This window comes from Canis lupus, chromosome 16 (assembly GCF_048164855.1).
Source record: "Canis lupus baileyi chromosome 16, mCanLup2.hap1, whole genome shotgun sequence".
Lineage (NCBI taxonomy): Eukaryota > Metazoa > Chordata > Mammalia > Carnivora > Canidae > Canis > Canis lupus.
Window position 1 is genome coordinate 29,229,044 of NC_132853.1, and position 13,625 is coordinate 29,242,668.

General features: G+C 47.9%; 1 protein-coding gene across 17 annotated transcripts in view; it reads right to left on the bottom strand.

Annotated features, from left to right (window-relative positions):
• Positions 1–1,152: 1,152 nt before the first annotated feature.
• The window catches only part of AKAP1 (A-kinase anchoring protein 1), a 36,436-nt gene continuing 23,963 nt past the window's right edge, over positions 1,153–13,625 (bottom strand). For 14 of the 17 annotated variants that reach the window (XM_072779907.1, XM_072779910.1, XM_072779901.1 and 11 more), the window contains 8 exons: positions 12,094–12,220; positions 11,383–11,510; positions 9,402–9,579; positions 7,826–7,976; positions 7,323–7,390; positions 5,927–6,000; positions 5,630–5,692; positions 1,153–5,070 (listed from right to left, as the gene is read on the bottom strand). In XM_072779907.1, the coding sequence (XP_072636008.1) occupies positions 4,996–5,070; positions 5,630–5,692; positions 5,927–6,000; positions 7,323–7,390; positions 7,826–7,976; positions 9,402–9,579; positions 11,383–11,510; positions 12,094–12,220 (864 nt within the window). In that variant the 3' untranslated portion in view covers positions 1,153–4,995. Of the gene's footprint in view, positions 5,071–5,629; positions 5,693–5,926; positions 6,001–7,322; positions 7,391–7,825; positions 8,009–9,401; positions 9,580–11,382; positions 11,511–11,683; positions 11,791–12,093; positions 12,221–13,625 lie in introns of those variants that run through there. The other 3 variants (XM_072779912.1, XM_072779914.1, XM_072779915.1) reach the window with 3 other exon arrangements.

Genomic DNA, 13,625 nt, shown 5'->3' on the forward strand with positions numbered 1-13,625 from the left:
TGGTAACGTGACTGAAGCTTAACAACACCATTCTAAAACTCTTGAGATAGAGGCATATGGGAAAAAAGTTTGGAGTTCTGAACTGGATTCTAACTAACCCTACCAAAACCCAAGTGTGGCATGCACACTTGTAGGAAGAAAGGCAGAAATCTTTCTGCTGAGTTTCTCTTTGGAGGGGAAAGGAGGCCTAACTACATGATATTAAGAGCAATATAAATTCAAAGTTACTGGCGAATAACTGATATCCGCTGATAACACAAACACGATATTAAATGCTAAATTTAGGGGCACCTGGGTGGCTCAGTCGGTTAAGCATCTGCCTTTGGCTCAGGTCATGATCTCAGGGTCCTGGAATCAAGCCCTGCATCGGGCTCCCTGCTCAGCTCGGAGTTTGCTTCTCCTTCTTTCTCTCCCTCTCCCGTTCCCTTCCCCACTTGTGCTCTCTGTTCTATCAAATAAAATCTTTAAAAAACTAAAATAAAAATAAATGCTAAGTTTACTACAGGGAAAAATTCTGATCGAGCAAATGAGAAAAGCAAAAGCAAAACAAAACCCAAAACAATTAGAAAAGAACAGAAAAATGAACTAAATGGCAAATATTACCACAGTGACCACAATGAAATCAGATTCACCTTCTTAGATTTCACTGAAAAAATTTTTTAAATTCTAGTAGTGTGCTGTTTATAAGCCATCCACTCACCTCATTAAATAACAAAGAAATAAATAAAATTTAAAACAAAAAGCACCAAACAGAATACCACAGATATTTGACATTGATGAGAAAATATCTCCCATGAGATTCTTTCAGAAGTTTCCAGTTAACGGGGCACCTGGGTGCCTCAGTGGTTGAGCATCTGCCTTTGGTTCAGGTTGTGATCCTGGAGGCCTGGGATCGAGTCCTGCATCAGGCTCCCTGCATGGAGCCTGCTTCTCCCTCTGCCTAATGTCTCTGCCTCTGTGTGTCTCTCATGAGTAAATCAATAAAATCTTTAAAGAAAAACACAAGAATTTTCTAGTTAAGAACAGAAAAATGTGACAATACCAAAATCTTTTAATGCACTTTTCTTGGGAATGGAAAGTACAGACCAAAAAAAAAAAAAAAAGGGGGGTGGTAGTGATGGGAGAGGGCAAGAAAGAAAAACTAAATAGCAATAATTTACAAGCTCAATTTAATATATTACATAAAGCTTTATAACAAACCAACATGCATTACTTTTTCCAAATGTCGGTAAAACATTCACCATGATTGCCTTTCAAAATAAAAAAATCATGCTAAAGGTCATCTGGAAAAATAAATGTGCAAAAGAACCTAGAACTTCTCGAATCAGATAAGGACAAACATAAACATAAGGCGATCAGTATGGGTGTGACGGTGATCAGTGGGACAGTCCGGTACCCAACATGGCAGCCACTGCGGCTACTGAGCTCCTGAGCCATAGTTAGCTGAGAAAAGACAGCTGGAAGGGTAAAATATACACACAGGATTCCCAACACTTGGTGTGAAAGTACTATAAAATCTCATTGATATGTCTAATGTGTATTACATGTTAAAATGTTGGGTTCAACAAACTATTAAAATTTCACTTGGTTTTCTCTTTTCTATTGAGGCTCCTAGAAAATTTTAAATTATGCACGTGGCTCACATGTTTCTCCTGGACACTGTTGGTCTAGAAACAATCCAGATATTCTATTCTCTGTCCATATCACTGATGACATTTGCCAGTGGAGATTCTTTTCCCTTTTTAGATCATCAAAGATTAAAAATGCTCACTCTGGCCTAGATGCTACATGTCATTCCTGGCTTTATTTATATTTCTTACATTTTAATTTCTCATATAAGCACAATGATAGATCACCTCCTGCCATGGTGTTTTTCCCATTCTAAGTTGTAAAACTTTTCTGCAGGCTGATGATTTAATGACTGTAGAGTTTTTACCTGGGGGTGTGGAATAAAGCATAATCAATTCTCACATTGCTTCAGAGGAGCCCTGGTTGGGACCTGCCTTGGGGCAACAGCCTGGCTTTGAGTGTCCAACTGCAAACCACTTTCTAAAGTCACCATCTGGGGCACCGGAGTGGCTCAGTGGGTTAAGTGTCTTCCTTGGGTTCAGGTTATGAACCCAGGGAGCTCTCTGCTCAGCAAGGAGCCTGTTTCTCCCTCTCCCTTTGCCTGCCGCTCCCCCTGCCTGTGCTCTGTCAAATATATAAAATATTAAAAATATATATATATAAATGAAGTCACCATCTATTTCCAGGGTCAGTCTCTGCCTCACTGGGGCATCATGAAGACCAAGTATTCCCTGCAAAACAGCACACTATCTGACACAGTAAACTCTCCATCACTCCAGCCACTCATCTTGATTTATCTTAAACCTGTGATGGTTAAGCGGCATGCTTGGGGCTGCACAAGGTGTAGCAGGAACCCAGGATCCAGCCTCCATGCTGACACCCCACTGGGATCAGCCACCGCCTCTGCAGGGCCTCAGGACAGGAGGAGGGTGGGAGTGGGGGAAGCAGTTGAAATAAACACCTACAAAAAAAAAAGAAAGAAAAAAGAAAAGAGGAGAGGAGAGGAGAGGAAAGGAAAGGAAAAGAAAAGAGAAGAGAAGAGAAGAGAAAAGAAAAAAAGAAATAAACACCTACAGGGAGAACAAGTTGGAAGCTCTAGCCTCCTGCACCCAGCATGCCACCTGTCTCCCCCATACCCCAGGGCAGGTGACCAAGTCTCCCTCTAGCACCAGGAGTTTTCAAAGTCATACTTAAGTTGTCCCCTGGATGTTAACTCAGAGGACATATCTAAAATATACTGGCTCAAAGGGCCAGCATCCAAACAGGGGAGGGAGGACCTCTATAAATCCACTCCTCTGTAAGAGCAACAAGATTATCAGCAAAATGGTCAAAATCAACTTTTTCCAAATTCACTCTGAGAAGGGTGAATTCAAAGAGTGCATGCCCTTCACGAACCTCCAAACTCAACGTTTCCTCCCATATGCCAAAACCTCCTTAAATGGACCCATCCCTGAAGGCTGACTATAAGCCCTGAGCAGTCCACCTCCTCATCCCCATTGCCCCATCTCCCAGTCCTGGGGGCCTTGTCCAAAGGATCCTGACCCATCACTTGTCATCCTAGGGACTATCTCATTGGAAGCCCTTGTCTTGTCTGGATCAACTTGGCTTGGTCTCTGCTTATCCACCACCCTGTCCCCCACCAGCCACCAAACTAGCTTACAGGCTCCTACATACCCAGTCTGCTGCAGTGATGCAGAATTATACAGAAAAAGCTGAGACTGGTTGTAACCCGAGCTGGCCCACATCATACCCAAATAATGTTGGGATTAAAGATGACCTGCAACTACAAATACATGAGAGCTCACCTTGGGCCAAGCTCCATACAAGCAGGGGACACTCCCGTGATTTTACTTCATTGCCTTGAGGTTAGTCCCATGAGCTAGTCCCAGGCTCTTAACCACTTGTTACCCACAGCCAGGGGGAGTGGCTGCAGATCTGTGGGAGGATTCCTTCAGTGTGAAGGACCCTTGGGCAGCCTCCACTCTCCAGAAACCCTTGGAGGGTGGGAGAGCTCTGAGACATAGAGGCCCAAGGGCCAGAGCCTGCTCCTCATGTAGGTGTATAATCTTCCTACTACTGCAACAGATGACATTAATTCAAAGTTCTATTGAGAATGTAGAAAAGAAATGTAGAAACCAGTGCTCATTTAAATTCAGGCCTGGCTATCTGAGACACTCACTAGGGGAAGCCAGAGGAAGCTTGGCTGCCACCTTGTGGGGCAAGGAGAAGAAAAAGCTGGATGGAAATTTCTGGCTGATCTTCCATGAGCCCCAGGACTCCTTTAGATGGATCCCTCTGGCCCCCTCAGGGCTCCTTTCCATGGGCTCCTCCAGCCCACCACACTCAACCACCTCCTCACTCCCCATTCCAACCCTCTCACCCTGGAAGAAATGGACTCAAAGCTACAGTGTATACAGTTCAAGATTTATAGAAGTTTAAGTTACTTTCTTATGTGGCACAATGCTGAAGCCAGTCTAAAAAAAGAATCAAACACACCACTGTAAGGTAATTCAAATGAGTTGATTTTTTTTTTTTAACAAATTTGTACAGGAAAAAAAAAAAATCCCCGCTCACAATCTATACCTTATACCCTGTCCAGTATTCAGAAAGCCACAGGAGGAGCTGGCAGGGGCAGCTGTGCTCTGCAGAAGTAACATCTGCTTACAGAAGATGTGGGGTGTGGAAAAATCTTGAGTTCCCTTTGTTCTCCAGTGTATCTTATACAAAATATTACATTTTTTTAAACATATATTTACAGAGTTTGCACAAATAGAAAATGGTTACAAATTACAACCAGGCTTAGCAAGATAACAGTTCCCCTCCCCCACAGACCAAGGCCGGAGGTATGACTGCTTCATTATTTACAGATGCATTAAAAAGTCTGCCTTCTAGAGACCTAGATGAAGTGTATAAAAACTGGTTAAACATCATAAATTCATTTACGTAAGCTGTACAAGTAATCAATACCAATTAGTGATTTCATGTCTTGCTCCCTGAAGAAAGATTTTAAAGTAAAAGAAACCCTCTCAGGCAACACATCTCTTGGCCCGTCTGCTACAGTTGGTTTGGTTCTGAGTGAGGGGAAGAGGTGGGAAGAAAGAAGGGAATGGGGGTGAAGGGGTGGTAAAGGACAACCTGGTTGAGACAGTTTTACTTTCACTTTTTTTTTTTTTTTTTAAAGGCTTGGAACCAGGCTAAATCGACTGGCTTGTTAAACACCATCCTATGGCTTTGAAAGAACCCATGGTTCCCTCCTTGTCTCAGAGGAGACTTCTCAACATGACTACAGCAGGAAAAAAAAAGAAAAAAAAGAGGACTTTCTGGGGAAGATAACGCTTGTTATTCTGATGTAACGTCTTTGCCTCAGCACCAAGCCCAATTTCAACAGTGCAAAAAGACTCCAGAAGCGGCTGTGGGGGACGGGGGTCAGAGGCTCGCGTAGTAGCTGTCTACCCATTGAGCAAGTCCTCGCTCCACCAGCGACCGGTTTATCAACACCGCCTAGAAAACAAAATTCCCTTGAGAGCTTTGCCCACTGCACCTCGGGGCCAGTTGTCAAGCCAACGTGGGTTTTCCCCTCTCTCAGTCTCAGATAACCATCACACACTATAGGTCCAAGAGAAATAGGGGGCGAGGGACAGGACTCTTCTAGGCCAACAGGGGCATTGATTTAATGTTCCATCAGCATGAGGGCAGACTTTTCAGCACACTAAAGAAATCTAAGCTTTAACACCATGAAATGGGGTGGAAAACCCAGGAGACACAAGGTCCCGAAAGGTTTGGCTAAGGTCCAGGAGGACCACTGACATTTTGTTGCAGGGCACTGCGGGATGTGTAGCAGCACTCCCCAGCCTCTACCTACGTAATGCCGCTTACCATCACCACCCTCGACTGGGGCAACCAAAAACATGTCTCCGGACTTAATTAAATGTCCCCTGCAGGGAAGGGGGCAGTGGTCTATAGTTACATCCTCTGATTAGCTCAAGAGGAAATAATGGACGAGTCAGCTTCAAATCTATGACCGCTGGCCAGTCACCTGAAGGAAAAGAACAGAACTTACTTCATTTCCAACCACACTCCATAGCTGAATTAGAGGAAGGCCAGTAGGACTATAACTTGTCACCTAGAAAAACAACAGAAGCAAGCAAGCACGTTTAAAAGCTACCCCGTGCACCACTCCTTAAAGACTGCTGACCAACCCCGGTCCCAAGCCACAGAGGATAAAGCAATTCAAAGGTCAGTTCCCAAGAATCCAAGATCTTGGATAAGAGAGGCCGGGAGGCACTGCACAAGCCAGGCAGGAGGCTCCTCAGACAGACCCTGTCCTGTCCAGCCTGCCCACCTCCCACCCACACACCTGAGCCAGCAGCGCTGTGTTTCCTGTCATCTCGCTCATGGCTGCATCCGCTTCAGGTGAAAAGTGGTCATCATCTTTAAAAGGAAAAAGAAAAGCAGCATTTAGGCTTTCACTGAGGCAAAGTATTCCTGTCACTCACACAGCTTCCAGGGGCTTTCCGAGCGGATGTCTCAGATGCCGCTTCACCTGCAAGAGCCACCTATATAGTAGGTACAGAGGCCAGGCCTCCACGGGGCTCCAAGCAGATACACCCACAGGGTCTCCACTACATGCAACCTGCTGTGGGACAAGAGTGAAGGGACAGGGACTCTGCCTTCAAGGGGAACATGCCACCACCACATTTAGGTGCTGACAGGGCTGAATCTTGTTCCACTGAGGCAGTGACAGCTGACAAATGCAGGTGTTCCCCCCACTTTCTAGATGGGGACACAAAGACAAAAGGGGATGGCCCAGTGGTAAAGGCTGGCCTCAGGTCCAGGCAGTGGCCACAGAGCACAGCATGGGCAAGTCCCCTGCTAGAGGGCAGGGCATGGGGGTGGCACTCTGCATCAGCTTATGCAGTTACACACAAGGACGGAGACACAGGTTCACCAAGGTCTGGGGAATGCCTGACAGAGGAGGGAGCGCTTCGGCGGGCTTGGATACACCGTGGAGAAATGAAGGGGAACTGGACAAGTGCAAAAGAAGAAAACAGAAGGAGGCCATGGCCCAGCACTTGGGCCGGCAGGATGTAGGCAGCCTTCAATGCATCTAGCGCATTTCCCGGTGTGGACCATAGAGAAGAGTGTGGGATGATCGCACTACCACCTACAGATACAAAAATCCTGGTCACCGGTAGCTGCAACTTGACCACCATCCACATATCAGTTCCTGGGTTATATAACTCCTCAAGGACAGATACTATCCCACTTTCCAGAGAGTTAAAAACAAAAAAACAAAAAAAGGTTGGGGGGAAGATGAGGATAATAACTTGCCCAGGACCACTATCCTAGTCCCTCTGGGGATGGGGTCAGTGTAAGATCCCACACAGGTGAGTACCGGCAAAGTCCCCGCAGTCCCCGCTGAGCAGTACCGTGGGCTCCCATGCCTGCCCTCCACCATGGATGCTAGGTAGGACCCTGGGTCTCGACCACGTTTTGGAAACTGCTTGTGTTAGAAGCCTCTCAAAGGCTGGCAGCCTGGATAAAGTCCACCCTGAAAGGTGCTGCTGGCATCACTGAGTATTCGTTAGAAATGCATGTCCTCGGGCCCTAGCCCAAATCTGTTCAATCGGAAACTCTGACAGGGGCAAGCAATATGTGTTAGCCTATGTCCTCCAAGTGCAAATAAGGGCTCTCAAAGAGAGAGACCTACTCTCAACCACTGTTCCCACCATGCCAGAGGCCCCATCTGTTACCTGACAAGGGCATCACACTGTCCAGAAGGACCTCTGCTCCCTGGAATGGCAGAGTCACAAAATCAGATCTAGAAAGGCAAGGGAGGAACACTGTTTATGAACTCACAGGCCAACTCCACTTCAGCCCATATTTACCTTGTGATATAGCGCTGTAGTGTAGCCTCCCACAACCCAAGACGAGGCAAAGCAGAAGCATATATGTTAGGCAGCAGGCCACAACTCCCAGCATGCCTGAACACAGGCCTCCCTGTGTAGCAACCTGACCTCAGAGCATCTGCCATCAAGCTCCCAGAGAGAAGCTCTTGGGGCACCTCTGCCACAAGAGGCCTTTCTAGCTGGGAGGAACAACATGGTCTGTTTATATCAGACTCTGCTAAACCAGAGTAGGCAGCAGAAGAAAGAGTCAACCTGTGTCCCAGAGTTGGTAGAACTGAGCCAGCTAGGCAGGAACCCCACACCCCAGGTACGCAGGGTGTGTGTTTGTCTGAGGAGGGTGGACCCACCGTATCTGCCGGAGCACGTCCACTTTCACTCTCTTATATCCACCGTAGTCCACATAGCGTATCTCCACTTCATTGCTCTCCTCATAGGAGGCCACCACTTGGGCTCGCCACCAGGCACCGTCCACGCCGGGGGCAGCGCAGATGACCGTTACTGCAGGTCAGGAAGAGAGCGTGTGGATACTCCTGGCATAGGGCAGGGCACCAAGGGTCACCCCAGTCAACACTACCCACCTCCCCACATCACTTCCAAGGGGCCGGTGTCTCCACAGGGCCAGGAAATAGCAAAGAGTCTCCAAAGCTCCCCTGGAGCCCAAGAGTGTATTAAGGGAAGGATCTGGATATGGGAAATCTGGCCTCCCATGTGTACTACCCAAAAAGCTCTCCAGACCAAAAAAGCACTCTTCCAGATCCATTTACTTTGAAACCTACAAAAGCCTTAGATGGACAAAGACGGATCAGAAGAAATCAAGTAAAATCCCAAACTTAGAGAATGGGGACTTACATTCTCTAGGGAAAGTCCCAGAAAGAATCAAGAACCTCCAAGTGCAGCAGATCTCGTTGGCCTATTAACTAGAGCCTGTTCTGGCCCGAGGTGACTCAGAAGTTGGTCAGAAGACTCCCAGGCTTAAAACTCGCCTCTTCTAGCCTTTGCTTCAGGAAGGCACCAAGAGCACAGGTATCCCAAGCAGCCACGACCAGGTAGCAAGTGTGCCAGCAGTCACCTGCCCTGTGGCCACAGGGCCAGGACAGATGGAACTACAGCATGAAGACCTGCACACATGGCTGACCACACTGGGTCCTGACCTTGACCCTTAAAGGGAGCCTTTGATTCAGTCACCTCTTAGATCCCAGTTTGGTCTTCACTGCTGGATCAAAGCAACATTAAAAGACTGACAATTAAATCCTATTTCTGCCACAGGTAGCTTCAAAGGTTTCCTTAAAAGCCTTGGTGCCCATCAGGGCACTCCAGGTTAGGAGTCCCTGACAGGAGTGGATGAAGAGATGTTCTGACATTGGATTCTTGCCAACAAGGGCGATAAGGAAATAGTGACAAAGAAGACTCAGGAGCACAGCTAAGTTTAGATCCCAGGTCCTGCTCTTATATCACCTGGGCAAGCCACCTGACTTCAGAGCCTGCTTTCTCCTTGGTTGCAGGAAGGTGAGACACCCCACCCCAGGGGTCTATTGCTCTCAGGGAGCTTCAACAAGAACTATCATCTGGATCAAGGACTTTACATATAACACACATAGAATCCAACCCTGATTCCTGAAACAATGGGCATCACTCCATTCAACAGATAAATTGCAGAGCTGGGATCTGAGTTCATGTGTCAAAACTCTACTCTAACTCCATGGGACTCTTGTCAGCCAATGGGAAGACCTTTTCCATTGGGATAGTTGGGAAACTCAGCCCAGAGTAACTCCACACTGATGACAAAAACTTAGGGATGCTGTTCCCATGAAGAATCCCAGAATGGCCTCCTCCTGGATCAAGACCAAGGGCAGAACAGGTCACCCCCAAAACTCCTCCCCTTGAGAACCCAAGGCTCCCCAGTGACCCTGGGGCAGCACTTACTTTCCACTGGGGTGGGCAAGGTGGGGATTCCTGGCTGAGAGTAGCACAGGTACATCTGCTGATCCAGGCTACGCAGTGCATGGAAAGTAGGATGCGTGTGCTGCTGCACGAACAAGTGCCCAGCGTTGACCTGGTTGACCACAATCACCTCCACAGTGATGCCATCAGGGAGCATGAGCTGTAGAGAAAGGGGAGGGGCAGCAGGCACTGCAGCAATCCTTCTCTTATGTTTGGATAAGCCCTGAGGCCCCAGGGCAAGTCTCTGAACTGGCACATCTTTGTAAAGGGCATGGCAACCCAAAGCAACAAGGCACCCAAACGGCAGAAGTTCAAGGAAAACTATGTCAGCCATGGAAAGTGTGGCTCAGCAGCCCTTACCCTGCAATACCAACACTAACCTGTAGAGGAGGCCTCAACTCAAGGCTGGGCAGGGAGGAGCTAGCTGGGGAAGTAGTGTAGGGGCCCGGGCAGGGTCCCTTTCTCAAGGGGTCTGTAACACCCAACAAAGGCAAGGGAATGGGGGGCCACGGAGAACAAGTTACTGAGGCATAAGAGGTGGGTGGGCCCCAGGCCCCTGAGCCAGCATCCTTGGCCCTGCCTGCTGACTCCAGGAGCTGCAAGTCCAACAGGACCCCTCTACTCTGTTCTCCTGCCAGCAAGAACCCAATAGTCTGCGTCACACCATCTCCTCCTCTCTGCACGCCAGACCTCCTACCAACTCATTCCCACTCTGGGATTTGGAATGTAGGTTTTCTCAGTGGCTTGGCCCACATCAAAGACTTGTCCCTAGACACTAGTTTTCTTGTTGCCAAGTTACAGACCACATCTAGGTACTCTGGACACAGGAAGATGTGCCACCTTCCTGACCTTCATCCCTCCCTGGGGTGTGGCTGGTTGAAAGGCACCTGGGATCTCCTCTCCAGTTCTACCAAACCACAGAGAGTACAAGGGAAGGAAGCCATCCCAGCTGCTCAATTATTTAAAATTAAAGAATGGAAAAAAAATAAATAAATAAAATAAAATTAAAGAATGGGTCTGGTCCAAGCCTGCTGGGGAAAAAAAATGCTAGGATTCAAAAGTAAAGCACAGAGTGGGGTCAGCCTGTTCCCAAATATCCAGAGGGAAGTAACAGGACACTCATTCCTCCTGCCATGGCACAAGCATCTTTGGAGTGGAATAATACAGAACCAAGAAGTCAGTCATCCCAAACAAAAGCGAGGGAGACAATTTTCTTGCAGCAGCCCATGTGTGAAGTATAGTCATCATCTCTGGTCTACAGAACTCTACAATTCTACCTGGGAGATGAGGCTCAAATAGAGCTGGCAGGATGCTGTAAGATCTTGAGCGATAGGCCCCAACACACAGAGGCCCTAAGATAGAAGCTTCCTCCTCCTGCCAAGCTCCAGGAACAACCTCCAAAAGAGCCACCTGGCTTCCAGGGCTGGGTGGGGAGAATTTCTTCTCCTTTATAATCTAGATACTTCCCTTGAGAAGGAAGGGGAAGGGAATTCTTCACCAGAGCCATTAGACCCAGCTCGACTAGGAGTAAGGAACATAAGGACCCACTACAAGCCCATCCAGGCCCCCAAGGCTGTGACTCCGGACATATCACCAGCTTTAAGGAGATCCAAACCAGTCTGGGTACACCCAGTCTCCTGGATAGACTATACTCCTTTCTAGGCAAATGCCTTGAAAACACAAAAGATGTCAGGGCAGCTGAGCCCGAGAAGAACGGTCCTTGCCAAGTGGGGACAGAGGCATGTCTGGTTTTGTAACAGCACTTCAGCCTCAAAGCCCAGCCACAGAGAACACAGGCTAGAAGCAGAAGCAAACTGACCACAGGAGGCTAGAGGGGAGGGGTCACAGGCATCAACAAGCTCTTGGCCTTCCTGACCCATGGTCTCAGGGATTTCTAATTTGGGGAGGTTGGCATGAAAGGGAGACAAAAAGGTCTGGTCTGGTCCGCCAGGTGCATGCTCACCCAGGAAGTCATTGGAAGAGAAGGCAGTGCCAGTGATGGCAGTGGGGGAGCGTAGATATTGGTGAGGTTCAGCTCCTTGAACTTCTTTCCAATCAAGTTCAGCGCCTTGTCTACATGATGCTGAGAGCCTAAATGGGGTAGAGGCAGGAGAGTCACAGTGGATACGACCAACTGCAAATCCAAACCCATGCACACATCCCACCCCGCAGGAGCTTTCCTAGAGTTCAAAGGTATCTTTACAGAGCCAAAAAGCTGTTTTGCCTTAAGAAAGGTTATCTAAAGAGGACTGAAATCCACCGACCTATCAAGTGATACCACTGCTGTTGTGTCCATGCTTTGAATGCAATAGGAGGCTAGCTGATGGGAAAGGTCCAGCCCTCACCAACCGGAGGGGAATCATGTTCTGCTCTGTGAAGGAATTGTGTGAGGCAGCGGGCACCATAAATCCAGGCCACCCCAGCCTGCCCATGTGAGTGCCCACACCTCTCCTGGCCACAAGATCTGGGGGAGGGAGAGGAGGCTCCTTCAAGTAGCTGAACTGGAGAGGAGGGCTAAAGGAAGACCCCCCACCATCACCACCATGTTCCCTTCACCTGGGATGAGCAGGGGTTTCTATTCAAAGACTTAGATTCCAAAAAGGGAATAACTGAGATTCAAATGCCTTACATTTCAGGGAAGACAACAAAACCCAAGCGGACAGCTGCCACTGACCTTCTATGTGGCAGATCTGGATGTTCTGGGTGTAAGGCAGGGTGGAGATGTAGATCTTGGCACCAGACGTTTGCTTCAGAAAGCTCACATACCGCCCCTGCTTGCCAATTAGCCGACCAACTAAGTGCTGAAAGAGAAAGAGACGATTGGGGTGTTAATAGGAAACCAATTCCCTACGTTCCCAAAGACTTACCTTTGTTTTACACAAAGTGAAGCTCAAATATATCATTAACTGTGAACATATCAGCACTCATTTGCCAGGCACTGTTCCGAGCACTTAGCTATGACAGATACCTTTATCACCATTTTACAGATGAGGTTAACAAGCTCAAAGAGGCTAAGTAACTCACCCAATATCACACTGCTAAATGGCTGAACTACACAGTCTGGCTGGCTCCAGGACTCAGCAGTTCCCATTTCTTCCCCGACAACGGGGCCCACATCCAGAAGGCTGCAAAGCCAGCATCTTCTCCTCCCAAATCTACACTAGGAGAGGTTCCACCACAGCACAAGGGTCGATTTACGACTCCTCCGACCTCTTCAAGTCTATCCGGGTTCAAAGATAAAAAGGCTCCATTTGAAAATAAAAGTTGAAGAAAGAACCCTTGGGCTTCTGCTGCCAATTGATAGCGGGCCGGAGCCTTCAGAGCACGAGGCTTGTAGAAGTGCCCAGCGTGCCAAGAGCTCAAGGCAGACAGAAGAAGCCCAACTTAGCCATGATGTAAGGCGAGCTCTGAGACAATCCCACACAACCGTACACCAGCAGAGCTACCAGGGACATGGTCGCCCTGTACCTAGAGCTGTCTGGGTGTGCCCTTTGCAACCACTAAGGGAGGAGGAGGCACAACTGCTATCAGGGTCACAGGGCAAGGGGGGAACCACCAAGGGAGTCAGCACCCTGGGGTCAAAGCAGCCTGCCTGACCTAGAGTTCAAACCAAGCCAAGTCTCCATGGCGGCGGTAGGGAGCTAAGTTCCTGGGAGAATTCAGTTGGCCAATTATTTCTGAGCCCCCGTGATAAACATCAAGATCGAGCTAATAAATTTTAAGTTAGAATAGCAAGAAGCTCGAAAACACTTTGGTACCCTGGATTTGGGGACTGGTGAAGTAAACTGACATTCCTACAATGAATAATGCAGTTAAAATTATATTTTCAAAAGAATAACGCAGGAAAATTAAATTGTTAAATATTTAAAAGCATTAATTAAAGCAACATAATCTCAGTTTTGTTTAAAAACCACAGGGTGCAAGACGAGAAGGAAACACAAGTCTTCACAGCCACTCCCGGGGGTAAGATTAGAGCAGCTTGTTATTTTCCTCATATGTTTCTATACTTTTCAAGCTCTCTGAAATATGGATTTATGCTGTGCTCAATTATCAAATATACTTTGCACTGGAGAGCTTTGAGCAGAGCACCGTGAAGGGACTCCCGCCTAGCTCACGTCCTCAGGCTGGTTTTTGCTAGCATCTCCAAACAGATCTGAGCCCCAGCACACAGGAGGAAGCCCCAGGGAGAGCGTAAGTAGCCTGTGT